At 40.0% G+C, this 25,537-nt stretch overlaps 1 protein-coding gene across 1 annotated transcript in view; it reads left to right on the top strand.

Moving 5' to 3' along the window:
* The window catches only part of LOC107187819, a 57,799-nt gene that overhangs the window by 31,490 nt on the left and 772 nt on the right, over positions 1-25,537 (top strand). The window contains 15 exon segments of the mRNA XM_015575996.1: positions 689-829; positions 4,827-5,016; positions 5,686-5,883; positions 6,925-7,440; positions 8,015-8,190; positions 8,601-8,868; positions 8,949-9,048; positions 9,421-9,563; positions 10,032-10,232; positions 11,618-11,798; positions 11,870-11,982; positions 12,230-13,055; positions 13,945-14,093; positions 14,211-14,393; positions 16,533-16,776. Of these exon segments, the coding sequence (XP_015431482.1) occupies positions 689-829; positions 4,827-5,016; positions 5,686-5,883; positions 6,925-7,440; positions 8,015-8,190; positions 8,601-8,868; positions 8,949-9,048; positions 9,421-9,563; positions 10,032-10,232; positions 11,618-11,798; positions 11,870-11,982; positions 12,230-13,055; positions 13,945-14,093; positions 14,211-14,393; positions 16,533-16,776 (3,629 nt within the window).

Below are 25,537 nucleotides of genomic sequence, written 5' to 3' on the forward strand. Positions count from 1 at the left end.
CGGTAACATAATAATGCACCAACAGAGTAATACAGTGATAAGTGAGACGACTGGACGCGATGTGCAACCATAACCACTCAGGAATCCTTATCCACGTTGTTCGCAACCAATACTCGGGGGCTCGAAGCACGGCGGCCATTACCTGGCTACCTGCATCCATTCACCCCGAATATCATCAGTACCACCATCCCCTAGATTCCATCGAAAATACCATTTTACATTTTGACTTTCCCTTGTAAATGGCCGGTCCAATGAAATGGCCATGAAATTCTTAGCAAGCCCGCCCACATCCGTCGATTCGTTGAATTTTATCAAGGAGCGTACGAGGTGCGCGTTAAGTTTCCTCGGCGAATTTCATCCCGGCCCACCGTTGATGACGCGATAAAAACGTTGAGGGGCAACCAGAACAGAGTAACGATAATGCATTCACATGCACCCCCGACTCGCCAACGATCGTAAAGTTCCCCGTGAAATTTCACGGAGACCTCGTCCCTCTTCCCATCTAACAAAAACCGCAAGGCACCAGACCGAGGAGAGAAAGCCAGAAGGGCGAGGTGTCGAGGCGCGTCCTTGAGTGACCTTGAGCAAGAATCCTTCTACCCCCTCCGCCCCCTGAAAGAAGTCGATGACCGTGCGGCGAGTTTTCTGGAACGAACGGAGCAGCCATATCCGGCCAATAATTTTCCAGGCAGGCGCTTTCACGATTTGAGGTCCCGTAGCTTATGGTGGGCCGACACACGGTCCCTCTATGGCGGTCCGAGCTACCTCGCCTTCGTCAACAACCTCTATTTCACTAACGACGTTCTCCACCCTTCAGCCACTTACCAAGGTATCGCACTCCGCCCCTGCTTTTCTGCTCTCGCACGATATCTCGAGGCTTCTCTTTCTTTTTCTTTTTTTTTTCTTTTTCTCTCGCTTCCGGGGCCACTTCTGACGGCGTGGCATGCTCTCCTTCTATTCGAGTTCCGTCCTCTCGCGTCCTTGATATATTTTTGAGCTTTATTTCCTCCCGGTGTTTCACTTCGGTTTCGAGGGACGAATGGAAACTTTTTACGACAGGAGGATTAGATTCGAACCGTTCGCGTTTCGGAGAATATTCTCTTTCTTCGTGGTTTATTCGCGGGAATTTTTTAAAGGGTTTTGGTTTTTTGTTGAGTATGTATTTTGGTTATTTTGATTTTTCTGATGAGGTTACTGGACAGTTTGAAATTTACGAAATGTGATAATGGTGTACGGTAGTAGTAATTACGAGGGTTCACTGTGGTTGTTGTTATGATTGGTCGATATGGTAATATTAGTGAAATATTTATTCGTATGTATCATACAGTGAAGGGACGATGTATGGTTAAGCCTGAAGATACGAAGAAATGTTGATAGACATAACAAGCATTTTCAGCTATTAGGTGTATCAATAAGTAATCTTAGTAGATTACCAGGACAATAGTTTGTACTAAAATATAATGTATCATTAATATTTTAATACTACCTTTTCTGTGTTTATTATAAAACATAGTAAAAAAATGATTTTTCTTGCAAGTCGTTTTATAAATTTGTAACCAAAGTCTAAATATTGGATATGAAACAGTATAGGTAAAAAAGGTTCCTTTCAATGGTAAAGAAAGTTAATAAAAGGAGGGGACATTGTTTCGTATGACTTTGAAGGCTTTAGATAGTAGATATCAGAGTCTCGTATGCCAAAAGCTACAAGCTTGTTTTTTTTGCTTTAAAGAAGCTGTCTTCTGTATTTTCATCCCATTTAAACCGTTAAAAACTGACGGGAACGGATGATAGTTCGTTGATAGAACGTTCGTTGATGGCGTGTAATATCAAAAGCAATTTCGTGATGGAAGTTAACGATTTTTCTTTTCGTAAATGAACATTTTTTATTGACCCATTAAACTGCTTGTCTATCAGAAACATTCGCTTTGTACGATGAATATTGTATCGCCATCGGCTTTGGGATCTTCATATCGCGGACAATACATTAATTCCAACAAATTGAGAACACGCGATATATCATTTGTCAAACTTGCATATAATATTAGGTCGTTGCACGTGAAATGTCCGATTTTCCCGATAGATATACTTGATGTTACTTCAGGAATGAACATAATTACCATAGCACTTTTCATTATGGCAAAATTACACAGCGTGATCGTTCGTTTCAAGGTATTATCTAATATCAATAAAATCGATTATGTTAAATTGTAAAGTTAATTAACGTGAAGAATTAATCACATTTCCTTCATATGCATTGAAAGATGGACACTTAAGCCAAATTCATAAAAAATCTTCATAAAAACATATCCAAATCTCTGTTAGAAAATAGTATTTAGCGAAGAGTCGACTGCAAAATAATAATTATACAGTCGAAAATAAGTTGAAAATATAGAATAAAATTTGGTCACTTGAGACTTTTCTTTCAAGAAACTCGACTTTGAAGACTCATTTGAAACGCGTGTACTACATGATAATACTACATGATAGTAAGTAGAAACGGAATGTACTGACCAGACGTGCTACCCAAGTCCTATTCAATGGCACGCGTATCCAGCAGATATTCAAAGTCGATTTTCTCGGAAACGAAGTCTCAAATGGAAAAATTTTATTTTACATTTTCGACTTATTTTCCCACGCAGAATCATCCCCTATCCGGTTGTGCAACCAGGTACATTGTATAACAAGAGCACAACACTTGTATTTCCATGAAAACCGTATACAGATTCTATTTAATCTTACTTCGTCTAATAAAATTCTTATAATGTTCAATATAATATTAAGTGCCAGTAATGAAATGGCTATTTCACGTGCAACAACCTAATATAAGAACGTTGTTCCATTGAAATTTCTTTATTCGTTGACTCGAAGAAAGAAAAATTGTAAGTAAAAGGAAACGAACTTTTTGGTCAGTTCGATCACACGAATTTTTCTTATCTTTAGATCCCGATATTCTTTTAACACCTCTTGAAACACAGGTTTCGTAATACATCGAACTTGTACCAGCAAGACGAAATGCCATTCTAATTTGCATAAACATCGGTCCGTTTCGTAAAATTTCGCGTGAGACGGAGTCATTCGAATATTTGGAACGTGCCGAATATGCAAATGCATGTTGTTGCTTCTACCGGCGGAGGAAATGAGAATGCGCGTCCGGAACGCTTAATTTATTCAATGTTTCGGTCCTGGCCCATTGGGAACCGGTGAAATTCTTCCTGATAGTATGCATGCCTGCGTTTGCTTGATTCTGGCGTGAACAGTCGAGGCTCGGAATGATTTAAATCATCCGCCTTATATGTATTATACATTCATCCGTGTTTCCCTGTATTTCTTTCTGATGTGTTTTCTACTTTGTGTAATGGAGTATCTCCATTCATCTTAATCATCTGGAATATTTTTGTTTTTTATTAATACTGGTTCCACGAAATCAAATTTTCGCAGACATCAAGATCGTGAACATTTTTGTTTGCAGACTGTTACGTGTATTATGGTATAATGACTTTTAGAATATCTTGCATAAAGGAACGACAGCTTTTTAAAAAAAAAAAAATATTGTAGGACTTATTTTTTCAATGTAAAAATGTATAATACTTTAAGTTTCCTGTACCGTTTAGGATGTTACATTTCTAATCGTTAAATTCAATTGAATCCAACTGTTGAGATCGATCGGAGAAAATATGTTCAGCTGTCTTTAGATTGTAATATATGTTAAACGCTTTTATCTCAAATTGATTTACTAGTATTTTAATAGAAGGTATAATTGAAAATGCAACATCGATTTCTGATCAAAATGGGCTGAATGGTGCAAGAGGACGAAAATATATTTTGATTTCTATTTACGGCGACACGGTAAACGGATTTCAGTTTCAATTGAATGCACGAACTCGTGTCAGATGTAGTTAGATTACGTAAAGATGTAAAAGTTACTCTAGAAGCGGTGCAAAGTTATTCCAGGTAATAAAAATGAATGAAACACTCTACACATACACTGTCGTCCATAAGTCATTGGACACTTGCATGGTTAACTGTAAAATTAGAACGAATTGAAAATTGAAGATTGTCTCAAGATTAGGTTCACCAAACCGACATTTAATGCCCATTAAAAATAGATCTTACGACTCTACATAAATAATGATATAAACAAATTTTGATTCCTCTCTTTACAAAAAAAAATGTAAATTATGTTACTTCTTGTTTAGTTAATTATTTTATACCAGACTATTCGAATTAACTACGACACTCTGCAAATCATTTTGTAAGTTTTCTACAAAATTCTACCTTGACTTAGACTTGACCTCTTCACTTTTTTCCACGATCGGCGCTACAACTTCTTCATTCTATTAACGAGTGTCAATTGTGGAAAATCTTTTATAATTCCGAGCAGATGCAAATTCATTCTCATTTGTCAAAAAATAATTCTGAGAGGCGTTTAATTTACGTTGAGAGCCATCGTAACACATACAAACGAAACAACAAAATAACATTGTTCCATAAACTCCCGCCTAAAATACAAAACATCAAGCGTCCGATGATTTAGGCACATCAGTGTGGCTAAAGCCGTCATACTCTGCATGTGTCGCATGAATCGCATGACTTTCTTCGTACGAACTCGTTTTTATTTAACACACAAATATCTCGTGAAAAATCGAGAATAAAAAGATTTGCTGGAAGCATGCAAGTTTTTTTTTTACCAAAACTATTTTAACACGCTTCCTCGAGGATCTGATTAGCTGTATAAATGGTAAGAGCTTGCTTCTCCTTTTGGTATATGAATATCGGTCCATTTATGGTTAAAGATATCTGTTTTTTTTCTGCGGTACGGTGTACAGACGAGGAAAGCGATGCCAGCGGTTTAGTAGTGAACGAGAAACAGACGGGTGTTAGGTTCGAGGGAGTTAGGAAGGTCTACAACACCGATCAGGGCGAGGTAGTGGCCGTCGACAATTTCACTTTGAAGCTTTGCGAGGGGGAGGTGACCAGTCTTCTTGGGAGAAACGGGGCTGGAAAGACGACTATCATGTACGTCCATGTTTATTTATCTATTAAACACGTAATGAACTTGTATTGCCATTAAAACGTCTACTGAAGTCGTATTATTAATGTGAGATTTCGGTTAACACTTGACTTCCCATCTGTCTGAATTTTGCAATCAACTTCGACATAATTGAATATTTATGTGACAGTTAATTTTAGGTCTGGGTTTGGGTCTATTCTATCCTTTTAACGATTACACACCCACAATCTAGATTAAGGACCCATATGCAGGGTGTTAAGTCTCAAAGCTACCACAATTTTTCAGGCGTCTGCAATGATCTAATAAAAAAAACTATTAAAAAAATTTGTTTATTTCAAGTGGACAACATATAACGATAACAAACATTTCGAAGATACATTTTTTCGCAGTGAATCCAAGGTCACCTTGGATTCGTGCGGCAGTCACACTCAGATTCGAATGTGTTTAGGGTTCGAAGGGTTAAATAGCTATTTATAATAAATGTTAGATCATCGAATAATCATTATTTTACCAGGTTTCCCCTAATTTCGTCAATTTTCCCGTAAATTCCGTGGCGTTCACGGGGTCGTAACCGTTTCCCTTTAAAACGTCGACGAAAGGCTCCAGGATTTCCATTCGTAAGCGAGCCGGAATCGGATTCATTCCCGTCTTTTGAGTGTGTATTTTCGTTTCAGCAAGATGCTGACGGGGATGCTGGCCCCGACCACCGGCGAGATCTGTTTGAACGGTGAAGAGGACTGCAAACCTGACATAGGGGTCTGCCCCCAGGATAACGTTCTCATCGGTACTTTGACGCCCAGGGAACACATGATTTTCTACGCGAAGCTAAAACGGCCCAAGGAGCTGGTTAATATGCAACGAAGCGTGGACGAGTGAGTCGATCGGCAAACTGTTCTTTATAATTCCATTTTCACGGAACATCTTCCTCTCTCCAGTTCCCTTTGCCGATCCCTTGACTTTGCTTAAATTCCGAATCGTCACGTGGAAACCTTTAAGCTTTTTACAGAGTCAAACGTTTAACGTTTAACCGACGCGGCTTCTCGTTCTATTGAACGCCTTTCTGAATCGCTAGGAAACTCTGTCTTTGACGTTATTTGCTCGAGTATAGTAGACTTCAAGAGGTTTGGCTGATTAAAGTGACTGAAGTGATAATATCGAATTATCTTGAATAACCTTGGTCCATCCATATTATTATACACTAATGGACTCGTTCTATTTTCATAAACTATACATTTTTAATATGGAAGAGAAACGTATACCGGGGGTTTCGAGATTAAATCCAGGTCTGATGATTGCTATGCTCAACTTAGCTACCTGGATCATCTGTGATTCTTCTATTCTCAATTCATACAGGGTGATTCTGCCGCTACAGGCCCCAAAGAGTTTTATTTGACAGATAACTGTGCACACTCGCAGTCGATTCCACGATGGTAGCCGCCGATGACATAGGGACGATATTGGCCTTTGATGTCGCGATGTTGATCGGTCGGTAGGTTATAGCTGATCTCTTTGGGGCATCCAATGAGAGACGCACCCAGTATATCCCAGACAAAGATGGCTATCTTTGCTAACCACACACAGTAAGAAAAAATATGTCCATTCTGATAAAAAAGCAGAGTTCACATTGAAATCTCCGAAGAGCTTCTACCTCTAACAAAAACGTCTGACCACAAGATGTCCCCTTCGATCAACTTTCGTCCGAAATGCTTTTCGATACCTATCAAATTCGTAGATATCTTCGCGAAAAAGTCACAATGGGATACCCTGTACAATCTTATAAAAGGAATATAGCAACGTTTCATTTGACAAAACCGGACAAATATCCTCTATCCCAAGAGGCAGCTAAGTTCCTCTTTTCTATTCGTATAATCTATTGCTAAATGTTAGCAATCGATCTGATTGTCCGTTCACAGAATGCTAACATCCTTGGAGCTAGGCAAACAGGAACACGAGCCGGTGTACCGTCTGTCAGGCGGCACAAAAAGGAGACTCTGCGTGGCTCTAGCGTTCCTAGGCTCCCCGAAACTAGTGATCCTGGACGAGCCCGGGGCAGGCGTGGATCCTGCGGCGAGAAGGAGGATCTGGAGGCTGATCGACCAGCACAGAATCGGCAGAACGGTCATTCTGTCGACTCATCATTTGGACGAAGCTGACATGTTAAGCGACACAGTGGTAGTGATGCACAAAGGGAAGATACTGTGCACAGGATCGCCGTTGTCCCTGAAGATGATGCACGGCCGTGGGTACAGGCTGCTCGTGTCGTATCCTGGAGAACGCGACGCGAACACGGATTCCATTGAAAAGACTAGGTTGGAGACGTTAAAGAGTGTGATCGAGGAGGTTGTGCCTAACGCCGTGACCAGTGAGGTTTCTGGGTCCGAGGTTGCCGTCACGCTACCCTTTCAAGGGAAGAGTGGACTGCACAATAAGTGAGTTGAACTGTTCGATTTGGAGCTTTAACTTTTTTGGTAGTCAATTGGACGAGGGCAATTATTTTACGTGGAGATTATGGAATATAATTGTCGTTATAATGGTAAAGTTATGTAACTGCAATTTTTGCGAACCTGAGCTAAATTCATATTTTTATTTACTACTACTTATTTAACTTAGATTCACATCATGCATTTAAAGAAGGATAAACAAATAAATATAAATGGGATAGTTGATGGATAAAATCAGTGCAATGTAATTATATATTAAGTGGTTTCCTTCTCGCTTGAAAAAATTATGTTTTGGCACTATTGCAACAACATTGGGATAAAGGAATAGTGTTGCTGATATACACAGTATTGTCATCGATTTCAGCAATGTGTAGTAATATTATACGTCCCATTTCATTTTCCACAAGGTAAACTAAAGTTTCGGTTAATGTCGATGCTTTGTCGTAGATGAGCATTTATCGTACACCTGTGATCATACCAAGAAGGTTAATTTTATGTTTGCTTTACTTGGTCAAGAAGTATGGTGGGTTAGCAATGGCTTGTTAAACAATGTATTCTTTAGTATTGCACAGGCTGCGAAGATGCTGGAAGACAGTAGGAAACTGGTGGGTTATTCCCACTTTTCTCTGGAATGCGACACACTGGAAAGAGTCTTTTTAGATCTCTGTTCTCGTGCGGAGAGTGGATCATCCGTCATTAGAGCTAGCCAAGATAGCGTCGCCAGTGTGGATCACATTGGTATGTAGTGGAATATATGTACAATATACCTTGATTATCACATTCACTGTAGTATAGTCATAGACTTTCCAACAGCCAAACTAATCAACTTCTTTTTTACCTTCAACAATTAACTATGCAAGGTTTCTTTGTCCATATATTTCATATACTGTGTTTATAATATTTTCAATATTCTCTACATTCTGTTTCATGGAGATAGTTGCACAAAATTGGAGTAATTACTTTGTAAATTGGAATCAATGTAGCCACCCGTTGGGAGACATCTACTTGCTTTCTAAGTGTTACTGAATAAATACATGAATAAATTTTAATGAAATCGGGTTCCATCAATTGTTATGTTGAAACGTCTGCGTTTGAATCACACTTACAGGATATTATTTTATTATCGAATGGGACTTACTGTTCCATAGGTCTATCGATGCCCAACGACGACGTCGACCTGATTGACGTCGATCCCTCTCTGAATCCCAGTCCCATTAGGCAGGTCAAAGCTTTGCTGAAGAAAAGGGTATGGCACTTCAGAAAGGATTGGATGACATTCTTCGCCGGACTTTTCTTGCCAACGGTGTTCGTCGCAGTCGCCATGGGATTCTCTTTGATAAGACCTCCATCCGGTGATGAACCTGCGCTCCCTCTCACACCGAAATTGTACGATACTCATCCGACTTACTTCTACAGGTACGTAGACTCGATCTGACGAATGGTCACTCCATGTACACTTTATTGAATGTTATGTTTGTTTTTTGAATCATGTACAGCGTCGACAACGGTGACGATTCGTTCCTGCAACATGTGTCCCTTCAGCTTCACGATCGGTTCGGCGATGATTACGCTGGCGCTTGGCAGACATTACCCAATGTATGATGATTCGAAATATTATCAGTAAATTGCAAATTTTATGCATTCGTAGTTTACGTGATTGCTTAAAACTCAGTGCAATATGATATTTAATAATGTTTAACGAGGTTTTTATTGTACTTGAAACCTCATAGAGTCCTTAAGAGAAGTGAAAAGATTTCTGACCCATTCTAATTTTCATTAATTTGTCGCTAAAAATCTATTATCAATGTAATAGTAATCATTAAACAGCAGGCGTTTCGTAAGATTGTATTGTAAGTATGATTCTCCTAACTTTGTTGTACACACACGTGTTACGAGTGTATCAAATTTGCAGTCGAGTGATTATACTTTTAAATTGAACTGACGAAAAGAAGTTTTCTATTTAATCAGGATACAGGAACTTGCGAGTGTCTAGATGGCCAACAGGTCTGTCACGACGTGTCTCAGGCAGTCGAAGGCCTTCTCCAAGTTTTGCCTGGAAGGCCGACTCTCGATTGGATCGTATCGACCCATCACGAGTACATAGAGAAAAGGTAACTTCATTAAACTAGAAAAGAACTATGTTAACTCTTCGAGGGCCTGCTGGATCTAAGAACCGGTAGCTACATCTATGCAGGTTCTCAAGGATTTCTATTCTCATTCTATTCTCTGCAGCCCATTCCAATGGAAAATCATCTACTTACAATATTCGATTTCGAATTTGTTAAGCTTTGTTAGCCCCTGAGAGCTTACTATATTTTAGGGAAATGTGTCAAAATAAAATACCTTGCATTTATTTAATTACTTTATTATACTTATATGTATATATGTTAAAAAATTCTATTTTTTGCTATTACGTATTTACCAACAGATACTGATAATAATACGTGAGTACTACTAAAAAGAATATCATATGGTCGTTGAACGTAATAATCTTAAGGGTTTAATTATTCAAAAGAATTAAACATATTTTTGAATAGTTCAACATTTTTCACCCATAATTTATTTCTTTTCTTTTATAGATACGGCGGATGGTCGTTGTCTCACGCCAACGACAACCCACTTTTCGTCGTCTGGTACAACAACAAGGGTCATCACGCGTTGCCGTCGTACCTGAGCGCCCTAAACGAGGCGATTCTACGAGCATCTGGTGTTCAGGGTCGCCTAACGACCCTTAACCATCCCTTAAGGTTATCCAGCGATCAATTGAACCGAACAACTCTGTAAGTTTCAATTGACACGCGTCAGCCATCTTGTCGACAGCGTACGAAATCCCCCAACCTTTATTCTTTCTTTCTCGGCTCATTGTTTTGCCATTCAAGTGATCACTTACTACTATGTAATTTATAATGTTAGTAGATATTACATAGCACAATATAAACTAATAGAATCATCTGAAAAGCAGTTAAGAGAACTAAATTAGATTCTTTCAAGAACCCCACAAAGTACCCTGGGCATTCTAACTATAATCAACAAATTAAAAAGTAGTCAAATATTTCGAAAAATCTTGAAAAATGATTTTAACTAAGGAGGGCCAACTAGAATAGGAAAATAAGGTTAGTTACATTGCTTTAAGAACGCAACACGCAGCTGGGCAACTGCAAGCTTATTAACAATAAGTACATGGAAACATTAAAAAAAAACGTTAAAAACTGAAGAGACTGCAGCTGCTCACAGTGTGCTCACTGTCTGCCTCGAATTTAAAATGCAGTTGGTTCATTGTTTTCATTTGCGTGCTCGACAATTCTCGAACGATGTCGAAAATTTAAAAAAAAAGAGCGTTCACAGGCGCTGTCGCTTCCCGATAAGCGCCATCCAATTACCGGGTCCAGGCGTTAACATTCCAGGCTGATCGTAGCGTGTACACAGAATGCGCCGGAAAATGTATATAACAAAGTCGCGTGGGTTGCGTTTACTTTTAATTAACCCGACGTGCTTCCGTGATCGCTACGTCTCGTTTGAATTCGAGTGCTAGGGTTACCTTGCTGGAATTCTTATTTTTAAATTTCGCTCCATGTTTTTGCATGATTTTGGATGCTTAATACATGAATAAAAAGTTGAATAATAATAATTCTCACGACTCACCAAGATATTTGAATATTGATGTTCGTTTTTTTCATTGAAAATAGATTAAAGTAAAAATAAAAAAAGTACTGAAGGTACTTGAAGACTACGAAACAAGAACACGACTGTTCAAGATTACTAGACTATTCAAGACTGTTCAGTACAATCTAAGATTATTAAAATCTATTTGAACTTATTCAAGATTGTTTAACACTATTCAAGGCTGTTCCAGTCTATTCAAAACTATTCAAAATTATTTTCAAACATTTCAATATTATTTAAAAGTAGGTATTCAAAACTATTCAAGACAGTTTAAAACTATTCAAGACTATTCAATACTACAAAACTATTTTAGTAGTTCCTAGGAACCAATAATAGCGTTTAAACCGCAATCGAAAAATTCCGCCGTACAACGGAAGCGACGTAAAAAAAGTGTTCAGTTTACCATACACATTCTATAGAAAAGATAAAATTAAATGATTCTTCAAACTTTCGAGTGACAAAGTACATGGGAGAAACTTGATGTAAGTATTGTTTGATTTAGGTTACAGCACGTGGCTGACGTTGGGGTGGCATTGGTGCTTCTAATCGCTTTCAATCTCGTCGCCGCTCAAGGATCGAAGGAACTGGTGCGGGAAAGGCTGTCGGAAGAAAAGAGGATCCTCCTCTTGGCGGGCGTTCATCCTGTCACCTATTGGACCACTGCATTAATCTGGGACTTTTTCGTGAGTGGCAGATGAAACGGGAATACGAATAAAGTCTCGAGGCTGATTTGAATTCGATCCTGGATTTTCAGGTGTTTGGTCTGTCCATTGGTTTGGCTGTGATTGTCTTCGAGATCTTTGGGTTGCCTGCCTACGTCGCCAGAGACAATCTGGCTGGTATTTGCCTCTTACTCTTCCTCTTCGCGTAAGTATCAACCATACTTGACATTTTACTGGGTTGATGAGAACGTAATATTGTCCTCTGTAATAAGAACAACTTCATATCTGAATGTTCTGAACGTCTATTTATCACTAGACTGTCGATTTTTACGCTAAATGACATTTTATAAATTACTCGCGCTTCGAAGGAAGCTCCCCTTGCTCATCCCTTTACAGCTTGAATGTACCAAATTCACATCCCTGTGATTCTGAACAAGACGAAATTGTTGCAGATGGGCAGCGATACCCTTCTCGCACTTAACCGAAAAGGCCTTCGACGACTCCAGCCTCTCGAACATGGTCCTCTTCTGCACGAACACCTTCATAGGCGTGGCCTCGCTAGCCACCATCTTGGTACTCGATATTCTCGGCAAAACAAAGACAGCGGAAAACATAAGGAATATCTTGCACCACATCCTGCTAATATTCCCTCAATACGTCCTAGGCGACGCCCTAGTTCAAATATCCCGAAATGACATCACCGCTCAGCTGCTAGAAAAATTCAACATGGACACCTATCAATCTCCATTGGGCTGGGATCTTCTGGGTCTCCATTACATTTTCCTTGCTGTAGTGGGTAGCGTTCTGTTCTCCCTGAACCTGATGATCGAATGTCGAGTGATACCAAATTGGAACAAACAAAGATGCCCGTACTCGGTCGTCGAGGAGGACGAGGACGTCTCGAAGGAGAGGATGAGGGTGGAGAGCGGTATGTCAGACGACATCCTGCAGACTGTGAAGCTGCGAAAGGAGTACAGAAGCGTTTACGGGACCAACGTGGCAGTGCAGAATTTAAGTATCGGCGTACAAGCTGGAAAGTGTTTCGGGCTATTAGGGACGAACGGTGCAGGGAAAAGCTCCACCTTCCGAATGCTGACCACCGAGATCATACCAACATCAGGCAGGATCATCCTGAAGGGCAAAGAGATCGGCGTGGGTCCGTTATGCAACGGGGAGGTCGGTTATTGTCCCCAGAGCGACGGCCTGGACGGTTTTCTCAGTCCCCATCAGTGTCTGACCATTCACGGAGAAGTTTGCGGGCTGAACAACGTTCCGAAGGTGAGGCTTGATTCACGGCTGGACCTTCCGACACATGTCCCAGCGGGTTTACAAAGAATCTTTGAAACACAGTCTCGCACGGCGCAGGATTGTGTCTTTAATTATTTCGCGTTCGAGCTTCGGAATGGGTACGAAATGAGGGAAGTATGGAACGTTAAGTAGTTGGAAATTTGCTCTTTTCTGAACTTCTTGGAACTTTTGGCTGCGATTTTTCTTAAGGTAAGTTCGAAGCATTCTGCAGACTTTCTTCGGTACGGATGTGAATAAACGGGACTGAGGTGGATTTGGTTTAATCACTCTCTGTGGACGTTGAGAAGGAGCTGTTTATTAAGTGTATATGCCTGGATTTTTTAGTACTGTTTTACACAGGAAGTACTCGGTACTATGCAATGCGTTATACAGGTATATTACCGTTTATAAGTATTAAGACTGTATGAAGAAAACGTGATTTTTCAGGAAAATTATATGTTTTAGGGCACGTTTATTACTTTTTGATGAGCTCGACTAATTTTTTAGGTATTTAGTTATATTATCAATAGTTTTCAATTATAAAAGAATCAGCTCTCACTCATATTTTCCAATGAACATAACAAACAAATTCAGTTTGGGATTATTTTTACGGTGGCTTTTAAGGGTTAAACATACAACGTATAGCTAATAGTGTCTTACAATTCTAGGATTAATAATTATAACCTTTTTTACATTTTTACATTTCTTCCAAAGTTATGAATAGTAGACTGTATTAAATCTTGTCTTCCTGTTCTCATTACTATTTATAATTTAATATAACGCAAGAATGATCTTTGTAACGCATAATTAATGGAACACAGGAGTTCCATTGTACGGTTTCCCTTTTACGATAATGTAATCTCGTGAAAAATTGTTTCAGGCAGTCGAGTCGATGCTGAAGAGGCTGGATCTCTTGAAATACGCTCACAAAAGGGTGAGCAGTCTCAGCGGGGGCAATAAAAGGAAACTGTGCACTGCCTTGAGCGTTATGGCGCCGGTGTCCGTGGTTCTCATGGACGAGCCAACCAGGTACGGTAGATAAAGCATAAAATGTGGGGAACTTAAAGGGTGGGGGAAAGAGACAAAAAAAAATCGTTTGAAAACAACGGAAACACCAAGTTCATGTTTTATTTACGTTTCCTGCAGCGGCATGGACCCAGCCACGAAGGATCTGGTAGCCAAGACGATAAGATGCATGACGAAGAACCAGAGTTGCGTAATTCTGACCTCGCACAGCGTGGCGGAGTGCGAAAATTTGTGCAACCGAGTCGGTATTCTTGCCAAAGCCGGTCTCAGGTGTATAGGTACACCGCAGCATCTAAAGCACAAGTAAGTTTGCTATTTTTCTTTGGACTTTTTGAGTATCTCTTTGCATATTCAATTCCTTTCGTGGCTCTGTATAGCGATAAAAAAAAAGGATTGAACAGTTATTTGGTACATGGTGTTCGCTAAACTGTGTAAAAATGGACGAAGGAAATAATTCCGTCAGAGGAGGAATCCTTTTTCATTTCTATAATGTAGTTGTAAATGAAGGGATAATAACTAGACGTCAAGAGGTGCCAGAATTATTAAAAATCTTGTTTTTTAACATTTTGTGGCACAACTCCCTTTTGCAGTGGGCCTCAATTAATCGCTAGGACATGCATATATTCCAGAGCTGAACTCGTTAGTACCATTAGCCATTTCTTATGCATCTATTTATTACTCTGAAATGAATGATATATTTTGTGTTCTGTACACATCGCGCGAAGACATTCATTTTCACCATTATCGGTTTGCGAACATAACGACTAGCACCACGTGCTGCCTAAAACTTCAACTATAGAGAAATACCCATTTCGTCGCGACGAAACGTTCAAATATTCCCGTCGAATATGCACAGTACCAATATCCACTTTGGATTTATTTTACTTGGTGCATTTTAATGATGTTGTTTCTACTGATGGATTGTCCGTGTCCGTTCGATTGTCCCCTCCTCTCGGTTTCCAGCGAAATTCGTATCGCGACAATTAATTCGACCGTCCAAACGCGGCCGATTCATTTTTAATCCAAACCGTCATTTCCTGAAACAACGGGAGAACCCCCTAAAAACCGAGTACACTAAGTTATTAAAACGAACAAATGATTAAATATTGATTTTATTCAATTCCTTGTTTCATATTCAAACAATTTTCAGGCTTTTGATTAGAAATTTTAACTTTCTAGTTAATATTCGTTCACTGGTGAAATCAGTACTTTTTCTTTTTAATTTAATTAACCCTTAATGTCTAAACTTGGGTCTTTCGTGGCGGAGCTAGTTCGAGAGGTTCTGGGTTTCTGGAGAACTAACTTATACCAAGCCTGCTCCTTGCCTAAAAAAAGTTGTTGAGTAGATATCTTAATTTACAACTTTTAGATACTATATGTCGTGACCCACGTGTACACATTAAGATACCATATATGTATTTCTACAGTAAGGGTTAATTACATATTTCCTCTTTTAAAAATTAAAATCTATACTTAAAAAATCAAATTTTTCTTAAAAAAATATAATTTTCACGTGCCAAATATTTACTAATACCATCAACAATTTAAAATTCGGCTTTAATAGTTAAAAAATCTCTCAAGTGTTCATTCATTGATGCGTTCTCCCTACGTTCCGTTATTACAACGGTGTCTGTCGCATTACCAGACCAACGCCATTGTAATGCCACGGCCGTTTAACTTCCTGCACGAAATAACGTGTGTGCGTGGCCATAAATATTTACGTCGCGCCCTATTCGCCCCACGGAAACGATGCCACGAGGGATGGAAAATGTCCCTCTTACGCCCCCTTCTGTCGGTACCGTTTTCTCTTTCTTAGCCAGAGCGATCGAGTGGCTGGAGAATTTACGATATCTCGCGCGCACGTGTGCGACCAGCGTCCTACAATCCATCCCCCGTTCGTCCAGAGAAGGTTCCGAGGGCAAGAAGCGAGTCGGACCCCGCGGGTTTTTCTCCTCGTTGGATAAACGGTACGATATTCCCGGGGATGTATGAAATACCGTGCGCAATATCCGAGAGCTACCGGAGGACACCGTAAAGTTCGTTTACGACCTGCGTTCGCGGAAAACTCGATTCGAACTCCTCTATCGTCCACGATCTTCGTTTAGTCGGAAAACTTTTTCTTTCTTATACTTTTCGTTTCTTTTTTTTTAAATTTTTTTGTGGGACCCAAAGGCGACCCGAGTGCGGTGAAATTGATTTTGTCGGAGGTTTTCAGAGGACGGTTTAATAAGCAGGGTGTGTGTGTGTAACCTTTGATCTTTTTGGTTGGTTTTGTAGTCGGGCGGCTTTTGATAGTTTTGAACTGCAAATTTCAATATTCAGTTTTATCGGTGTAAAATGTTTTAAGTAAGGACGTTGCGACGTAACAATAGTCACACGATTCGAAAGTGTAGTTCTATTTCTTTTAATGTTAAATAATTTTGTTCATATGTTTGCTTGCAGATTTGGCGAAGGGTACGTTGCGTTCCTACGTTTTCGGCAGCCAGTGTCCGCCACGGATCTGAAGAAAGTCCTAACAAAGTACCTTCCTCAGGCTGTAGTCTCCTCGAAGCAGGCCACGGCGGCCCGTCTATTGCTACCGCGAAGCCAGGACATGCCGCTGAGCGTCAGCTTTAATAAGGTGAAGCTGTTGGCCGAGGAACTTAAAGCCACCGACTACACGCTCACCCAAAGTTCGCTGGATCAGGTATGTAGTGTAATAGTTTTGGGGATGTCCGTGGAATTTACAACCCCAGAAACCTTATTTCACTATGAGATACTTCGGTTTGAGCTAGTTTCTCTGAACTGAATGTTCATCGATAATTGATAGTGAAATTTTTAAACCATTTTTTGGGTATTTTTATTTCTCTTAAGTGCACCAATTATTATTATTAGACAACGATAATATTAGAGTTTAACCCTAATTATCAAATAGACGGCAGTACGTGGGTCTGGATAGGTCCCTGCTCAGCTGACTTTAGATGTGTTTTGGAATGAATTTCTTTAGAATGTGTTGGCATTCTTATGAAATGATAATACATATAAGCAACTATACATATACTTTATTTAATTCCTGTAAGCTGGAATGATGGAAAACCTATACGTACCGTATTAAACAAAAGCATAAAAAATGTTGCCTGGTCTGTGGTGAATTGTTTCCAGAAAACAACCACAGAGAACATATTCATCCAACAGTGCCAATTTGCAAATCAAGGACAATTCCACATTGTAGTGACAGAGTAGTATAACACTATAACACATAGATGATCTTGCCATTTCAGAATAATAATTTCATATGGTAATAGTAGTAGCCTCTTGGGGCAATTATTCCCATCACCGCAATTGATTAGATCAATTAACAATTCATCTCCCAGGACGATATAAATTAATTCTCAAATCGCACTCAATAACCCATAACATTTAGTTACCAGCGCCACTGACACCAAATACGGTCGAAGGGCAATTCCAAACAAACGTTTCGAATCAAACGGGAATCGATGAAGTTCTGTCCGCGCAATATACCACGGATCTTGTCTCGAACAGATGATGCACTGCCAACGCAGGCTGCCCTCCATCCGTTCGACCAAGGACGATCCTCGTTTACGTCCCACCTAGCCTGAGGAATATTAATGGGTCCCCCGACGCCGTCTTACTATTTCCACTTGTGTACAGGGTGTGAAAAAATTAATGGTCACGGCTTCAGGTGGTGAATCTACACCTTTGGACATTTGTAAGAAAGACTGCAGCAAAATTGTATCTAACATTGAAAATTAATCTTTAGAGGACATAAATAGTTAAATTTGGAAATGCTTTAAAATAAAAGAATGTTTATTTATTCTTTTAAATTACCTTTTTTTTAAAAATAAAATTTACGGATCTTCAGATAAATTTACTTATACATGATAAAATAACATCATTTCTTAGGAGAGAAGTGTGCCAAATTGGCACAAGAGAGGAATCAGGGTTAATTGTCAATGTCACGAATAATTTTACGGCAAATGTTTCCCTACGAATGTTGACCGATCCAGGGGTGTAAATTCACTCTCTTGAAGCCAAGATAATACATTTTTTTATACCCTGTATATTTACAATCCTCCACTGGTTTAGGTGTGTCCCAATCACCGTTGCTTCTAAGCTCGCCTAAATGCTTTCTGATTCGCTGTATCGTGCTGTCTGACTCCGGGTATCCTGCAAAACTGTTCCAGTAATTAATTACTTCCCGGGAACAATTTAATTTCCACGTAACGAAGTAACTTTCGTCCCATTTAATCTTCCTCGGGAGCCGGAAGAATTTTAATGCCGCAACACCGATACCTTTCCAGAGGCCTTTATTAACCCTCTGGCTTTTCTCCCCCCCCTCCGCCCCCGATATATACCGAAAGAATTTTTCATTTCAGGTTGCGCACGCCAAGGATAAAGAAGAAATCAATTTTCTTGCAGTTTCACATTCCAAAAACGACGTCGTAAAAATGTGCATGGAAATTTGATGAGAACATACAATCGGCTTAACTGTTTCTCACCCAGATTGCCGACAGTGGCATCGGCAACTATATAACAACCACCCCAATACTCGAACAATTACAAAACCGATCGTGGCGGATCGGTTAACGGTGAATAATGCACGAACCAGATTATTCAGCTGTTTTCATAATTTTCCGTCGATATCGAATGTATTATTCGACCGACCGGTTTCGCCGACCGGTTAATTAATGTTCCCCAGTGTTTTGGGTTTATACAATTTCTTCGTTCCTGCTCGATCGACACTCTAGCGAACCAGTTATCATTTTATTTTCCTTTAATTATCTTCTGCATCGCGGACACGTTATTATGGACGATCGTCGATAACGTTGCACTTCCGGGAAAATGCGACGAATCGGTTGCATTGTTGCTATTCATTCATTCGTACGAGTTAATTAAGGTCATAACGGTCGCGTAGGGCGGAAGAAAATGTTGAAGGGCACGGTATGGGGTGGTCTTGAAATTATGTAAGGCTTGGATGGGGAGGGGGCAACTTCTTATGTTTACTTGTGGGGGTGGGGGAGTCTTAGCTGTTACCCATAGCGTCCTAGGGACCGTATTTAAATTTCGTATAAGGGTCATTTTGGCGATTTCTTACTCCCTCCCTCCCACAGTGTAAGAATTCGTAAGATTTTATACACTGACCCTTGCTCCTTCCTCACGTTATACTATTTACATTGCATGTTTTCAGTTATTAAAATTCTTCTAAAGGTTTATATAATTCCTGTAACTTGGTTTTGGGGCATTTAAACTGATATTACTGTTCTGGAACATTAATGATAGAATTTGTATTTATTCTTCTTAGAAACCTGTCTGAATACTCGAGTAAACTTACATATTAATTATACTAAGAAAATGTATATTGTAAGAACAATTCGAAATATTTTTCTAACATAAAATCTTACGATTTCTTATATTGGGGGTGGAAGGGGTTAGGAAATTGCCAAAATTACCTTTTCGTAATTTAAGGACAGCCTCTCAATAGATCCCAATAGATCTCGATCGATGACGATTAATTAAGATCGAAGGTGTTCGAAACTGTTATCAAGGGTGAATTCGAAGGGGTTGACACGGGAACGGTGGATACAGCCGTGGTTAAGAACTCCCAGTTTCCTCGAGCCGAGTTAATCCCCCGGGGATCGGCTTTGTGTACGGGGTAAACGTAACCGGATCAACGAATTCCGCGACAGCCGCGTCGCCCGGTGTGTGCACTGTCTTGGGAATCTTATCTCCATTAAGGAGACAGGACTGGCTTCCTCGTCGCGAACAAACGATGTGAACGTGATTCCATTGAACGCAGCCAGGACTCGCGGAATCTGGCGTTTATTCCGACGCCAGGCCCTCGTAATCGCGGGACTATGAATTATTTAGGCGGGCCTACTGACTTCGGCAAAAAAAAATACGTGATGGATTGCTCCTTCTAGAGTATTTTAACCATTCGCGTTGGGATTCACTCATGGCTGTGTGAGAGTAAGAGAGAATATTATTGATAGTTTTTTAGAAGATGGAATCGTGTGCGCTAATGGTAGAAGGTAGCAACCTTCTTTGTGTAGGCTATGCGAATTACGTGAAATAGATTCATGGCTGCATGGATAGTTTAGGTGGTCAAAGTAGTGGTCTGGGTTAGTGTTATCTACATATCCGCCGAGTGCGACTCGTGGGTTTTTCCTGGCGCAGAAAAATCACTTGTCTCTTGTCAACCCAGAGTTCTCAAACTTTTCTCGACCATAAAAAAAAAAACGTCCGGTTCGACGCAAAATTTACCAACATTTATCAACCGTTTATTCGAGAAATCTTATTTACAATGAACAACTAATAAATAGTCTTCGAACTGGCATGGAATAACAGAACAAAAGGATATTTGCTTCAGCATCACCATCTGTCCCGTCATTTCTACCAAAATAGAAACGAACCTTTCCATCGTGAAACTTTAATGGAATCAGGAATAAATTTCGCTGGAACAACGGTTCCATTTTTTTCTTCCAGTCTCTCGGACCGACCACAATAATTTCACACTTAATAAATGTCTGAAGAGTGTTAATTATAATCAGCTGGTCCACGGAGTCGCGTAATTCCGAGGTGTAACTTTTTAAACCGTCGCTTAAATTACGCTTCCCTTATTAACCGGCTCACGGAAACTCGGAGGCGGGCTGAATCTGTGTGGGAATTTCACGTTGGAATCGCGGTCCAACTGAATTTGACGCCAGAATGCAGAAGTCTCTTCTTCTTTTTTTTTTCTCCTCCGTTGGCCGCTGCAAGTTCCAGCTTCTAATTGCATTTTGTGTGAAACACGCCGTCGTCGAGGGAAGGGCGTTATGCAATCTCGTGGAAAAAAAAAAGAATGCAGGAGACAATTGACGCAGCGAACGTGGTGTAATTCGAGTCGAAGGACAGGACGGCCGCCTTTCACGAAGCGAAAGAATACATTCGATCTATCCGCGGCAATCGTTTCCGTGGAACGTCGTGTTTTACTCTTGGTCTCACCTGTTCACCTGATAGCTTTTCGCGCGAGGACGCCCACGTAGGCAGCTGGAAATGCATGGAAAGTGATCTGACGCGGTTTCTTTCTGAACCTCAACCAGCACAGAAAAGACCTAACACGAGATAGTATAACTGACAAAGAGGTGATTTCTTGTAACGAAATAAGTAAGATGGTTTTGGATTCCTTGCATAGTTTCTGAGTGAAATAACTTTGATCGTGAAATTATAGTGCTACTGGTTTAACCCTCATCCGTCCCTTTGTTTCCCAACTTAATCTGTCCTTTGGTGTCAAATTGATATGAAAGTAAATAATTAATATAATGAAGAGAGAAATAGTTCAATTTGTGAATCTTTAAAATTACGGAACCTCAGATAAATTTACCTAGACATGACAAAGTAACATTATTTCATAGAAGAAAAATGTGTGAAATTGATAGGAAACAGTTACTTTCAGTAGTAAATATTTATTATTTCGGTAATAAATACAACCCGATATCTGTAAATGTAAACATTCACTTGATCCTTTCGTTTCGACTACGTTTAATTTCTCACCTAGCGCTCTACGAACCTCATTCACTATTATCATTCACAAAGTTAACTGATTTTTATGTAACAGAGCTTCTTTTTACATCGTTCACTTATTCTTTTAGAAGGAATATCTGTTTGTTGATTGTACTACCGTTTACCAGACATCCTGTGTAAGATTGTTCCAGCTAACGTGAGCAATTAAAATATTTCCTATATTTTCAGTGATATACTTGGTGGATAAGATATAGTGGACTTGTGGGATAACATTAGAAATATTTTGAGTAATCATATTATATGGGATACTCTGTATATCAGTGTCGTATCAGGATTGCTGGACACGTTAAGAAGAGTTAGGAAACTAGGAAATGCGGGAGGCCGCAGTGGATGTGGTCATTAAAGCACGGACTGGTTAGTCCAAGAACCCGAAGATCGTGCGTTCGAGTCCCCTGTTTGTCCGATCTCATTTTCTCCGATTCCTGTGAACTTTAATAAGTCGATTTTGTAGAACAAAACAAAAATAATGTAACTGAGAAGGAGGTATTGTTAAAAACTGTCCATGCATAGAATTATCTGAAATCATTGTATTAAAAAATTAATAAAAATTGTAAAGATCTTTATAACTAAAAATATGAGGAAAAAAAATGAAATAAATATCAAATGTCAACAATACAAAATCAAAAAGAGAAAGAAAATAAAAAAGATGTAGGATTTTAAGAAATCATAAGTGGTGTGAATGTGTAAGATCAGCCTAGCCGTAATTATACGCCTAACTTAATGACTGATCTTACCGTATCGCTCGAGTAAAACGTACAGAACACGTCAAAACTTTCTGATGGATCTAAAATACCTTATCGTGATAATTTAAACGTCATCTCAGGTAAACAAATTCTCAAAAGATGTATTAGCTTGTTTTCCCTGGTTAACAGGTTAACAACGCGTTATGTATGTACAATTTCTGAAGTAATATCGTCTAGATAAGTTGTAAACATTAAGATAACAATAGACGTAATAGGCTGTAAGTACCTCAAATAGCACTTAGGTACATGTTTATTCGTATCTTAAGTATAAACACGTGAGTTTTTATCAACTAACTCGCGTATTTAGGTATTGGCGAACTACTATTACGCGATAAAATAAACGCGTGTCTCTGCGAAATATAAGGATCAGAATGAATCCACAACAATGATTAGGGTATTAAAAACGAATTCAAGAACGTCATGAATTAGTCAGTGGTTACAGATATGGGGAATAAAGTCCTCCTGGAGACGAATGCTCGTGGCTAGCACCGAAATCACCGTGGAATAATCGCGGGGATGGTTTATAAGCTAGCAGAGGGCGGGCAGCGTAAATCATAGGGCCGATTTCCACCGGTGGCCGGATCGTCTCGGTGGATATGTAGATTTTATGGTTCCGAAAGTGCGAACCGCCTTCTGGCCGGTCATTTCTCAGCCTCTGAAGCCGCTGGACCACGGCGAACGAAATGAATTTCCCGTCAAAGGGATGAAATTGAAAGGAAATCCTTTTTAAGGGCGATCCACCAAACGACCTGGTCTAGGAGACTAAATTCGTTCGTAGTGACAGATGGTCACGCGGTCAAAAGCGATCAAACGGAAGCAATTTAATTATAATATAAACAGAGAAGTAAGGAGACTGATATCGTAGAAATTTATATTAACTGCAAATCAACATTATCCCCTTTGATATAGTTTACTTGGGAAGCCACAAACCGTTAGAGGTATTGTTCACACTTCTGGAAACACTGCAGGAATTCTTCAACTGGAGCTGTTTCCAGTTGGTCTGTCCTAACCTATTGGGTGCTGTCCATTATTTACTATTCTTTTTATTTTTGGGAAAAGAAACTAGTCACTTAGACTTTACAGAAACTTTTCTCGAACTCATCATCATGATAACGTTCCCTGTCACTCTCTATAAACGAATTTTTAGACCAAACAGGGTACTCCTGTGTTTCCACACCCCCCTTACTCCCCTGATTCGAGTCCATGTGATTTCTGTCTATACCCAAAGATTCAAATCCATGGGTTAGGTATCATCTTGGAAGTATGGACAACATCCAAGAAGTTGTGACAGACCACCTGAAAGCAGTTCAAGACGAAGTAAGTCCAGCACTGTTTCCAGAAGTGTTTCATCGTCTTTACCAGTTTATTGTTCCCCAAGGGAACTACCGTGAAGGCAATAATGATGATTCGTAGATAACTTGACAATATAAATTTCCACGCTGTAAATCCCATTACTTTTCTGACAGACTTCCTAATTCCTGGAGCTCGATCGCTACCAGGATACCGCCCGCATGATTCGGTTTACGTTTCGAACTGCGAGATTGTTCGCGCCATTGTTGCCGAAAGCGTTTACGGGACCCGGGGATTTCCGAGTGTACCGCCTTTAATGTAATATCCACGGGGAACTAAGTTCCGTGAATTAAGGTCGGTACCGAGCGCGCGCGTAACTTCGTACTCGCTGATGATTCGAATGTATCCCGGGACGTGTTCGCCAATTAAGGCCAAGTATCGTGCGTGGCCGTAGCGCTTTTGGACTTATGGAGAAGTTCGCTTGGAAAGTAGATCATCGTGTCGCGGTGTTATTGACAAACTTGGGACAATTCCCTGTGAAGGGTGCACGGGGAGCGTTACGCGTGGATTAATTAAATTCGGCGCGGCGAATGTGTTCGACCGTGTCTCAATTTAAACCGAGACGAAAGAAAGGAGATTTTCGGGTTGTTGTCTTGTGACTGTAGGCTAGTGAAAAGTACAGGAAACGATTAGTATGAGACTGCACCTTCTGCACTCGGCATTAGGGAGCTTTTGGTACACATTACAAACAAAATCGTGGTCCTCCTACATTCGCGAATTGAAAGTATCATAAGAAGAAACGAAAAAAAAAAAAAAAAGAAGGTGAAAACAAATTTCCCCCGAAGAATCCAGCACGCCGAGACAAAATTCCGGCCGGTCTCCGCGGAATTACACGCAAACAAGTACGCTGGGACGCAGTTTTTGCCACTCCAGAACGGGGCTTGTATGTAAACCGCGTAAACTCGCCTCGTTGCGGGAGTTTCGAGATTTTTATGGTTCCTCGTTGGACGAGATGGGGGGTGGAGTGAGAGCGTTTCGTCCTAGATGCTTCTATTCCATCCAGTCCCTCTTCTTCCTGTTTTATTCCCTCCCCCCAACTGCTCGAGGACCGTATCTCGCCGTGGAGGACACGATAAACGAGGACCCGCGCGACGATGCAATGACCGAAAGTTTACGCGTCTCCGTTGAAACGAGCGCGTAACCACTCCCCTCCCCTCTCTGTTCCCCTCGTGCAACTTTCACGGATCGCATTTGCAATAATTGTCAATTTACCCGTTACGATACATTTCACGCAACCGGGCAACCCTGCCAACGGATCGCGGATAAATTTCGCGAAATATTCCCGTCCCATAAACGTGTCACGCTGCGATGATTTCGCTTGACGAAGGGTGAACAACGCTGGTTACGAGATTTTTCGTTAACTCTTTCGCATTGTAGAATTCCATTTTCTCATATTATGGTCCTAAAGATTCAATGTGGTATCGTGTCGTATAGTTATTTGTCATTAGACGAATAGCGTTCTCGAAAATAATATTTAGGAATTGTTTAATGAATTGTTTTTGTTTACGAACAATGGTTTTATTTTTTTTTTAATTTTACCTGTTTTTCTGACATCCAGAAAATAGCTGTGGGAAGAAAAAAGTTTTCCTTTTTTTTTTGGTTGAAAGAGATAATTCGGGTGGAAAGAGCTAATTGACAGTGGATTTCGTGCAGTTATTGTATACAGTACACTGGTAATATTCATCAAGTTTAGATAGTGGGCAGAATTTTCATGGGCAAAAATATGATTGATAAGCAGTTATTGTATACAGTATACTGGTAATATTCATCAAGTTTAGATAGTGGGCAGAATTT

This window comes from Dufourea novaeangliae, unplaced genomic scaffold (assembly GCF_001272555.1).
Source record: "Dufourea novaeangliae isolate 0120121106 unplaced genomic scaffold, ASM127255v1 scaffold16, whole genome shotgun sequence".
NCBI lineage: Eukaryota > Metazoa > Arthropoda > Insecta > Hymenoptera > Halictidae > Dufourea > Dufourea novaeangliae.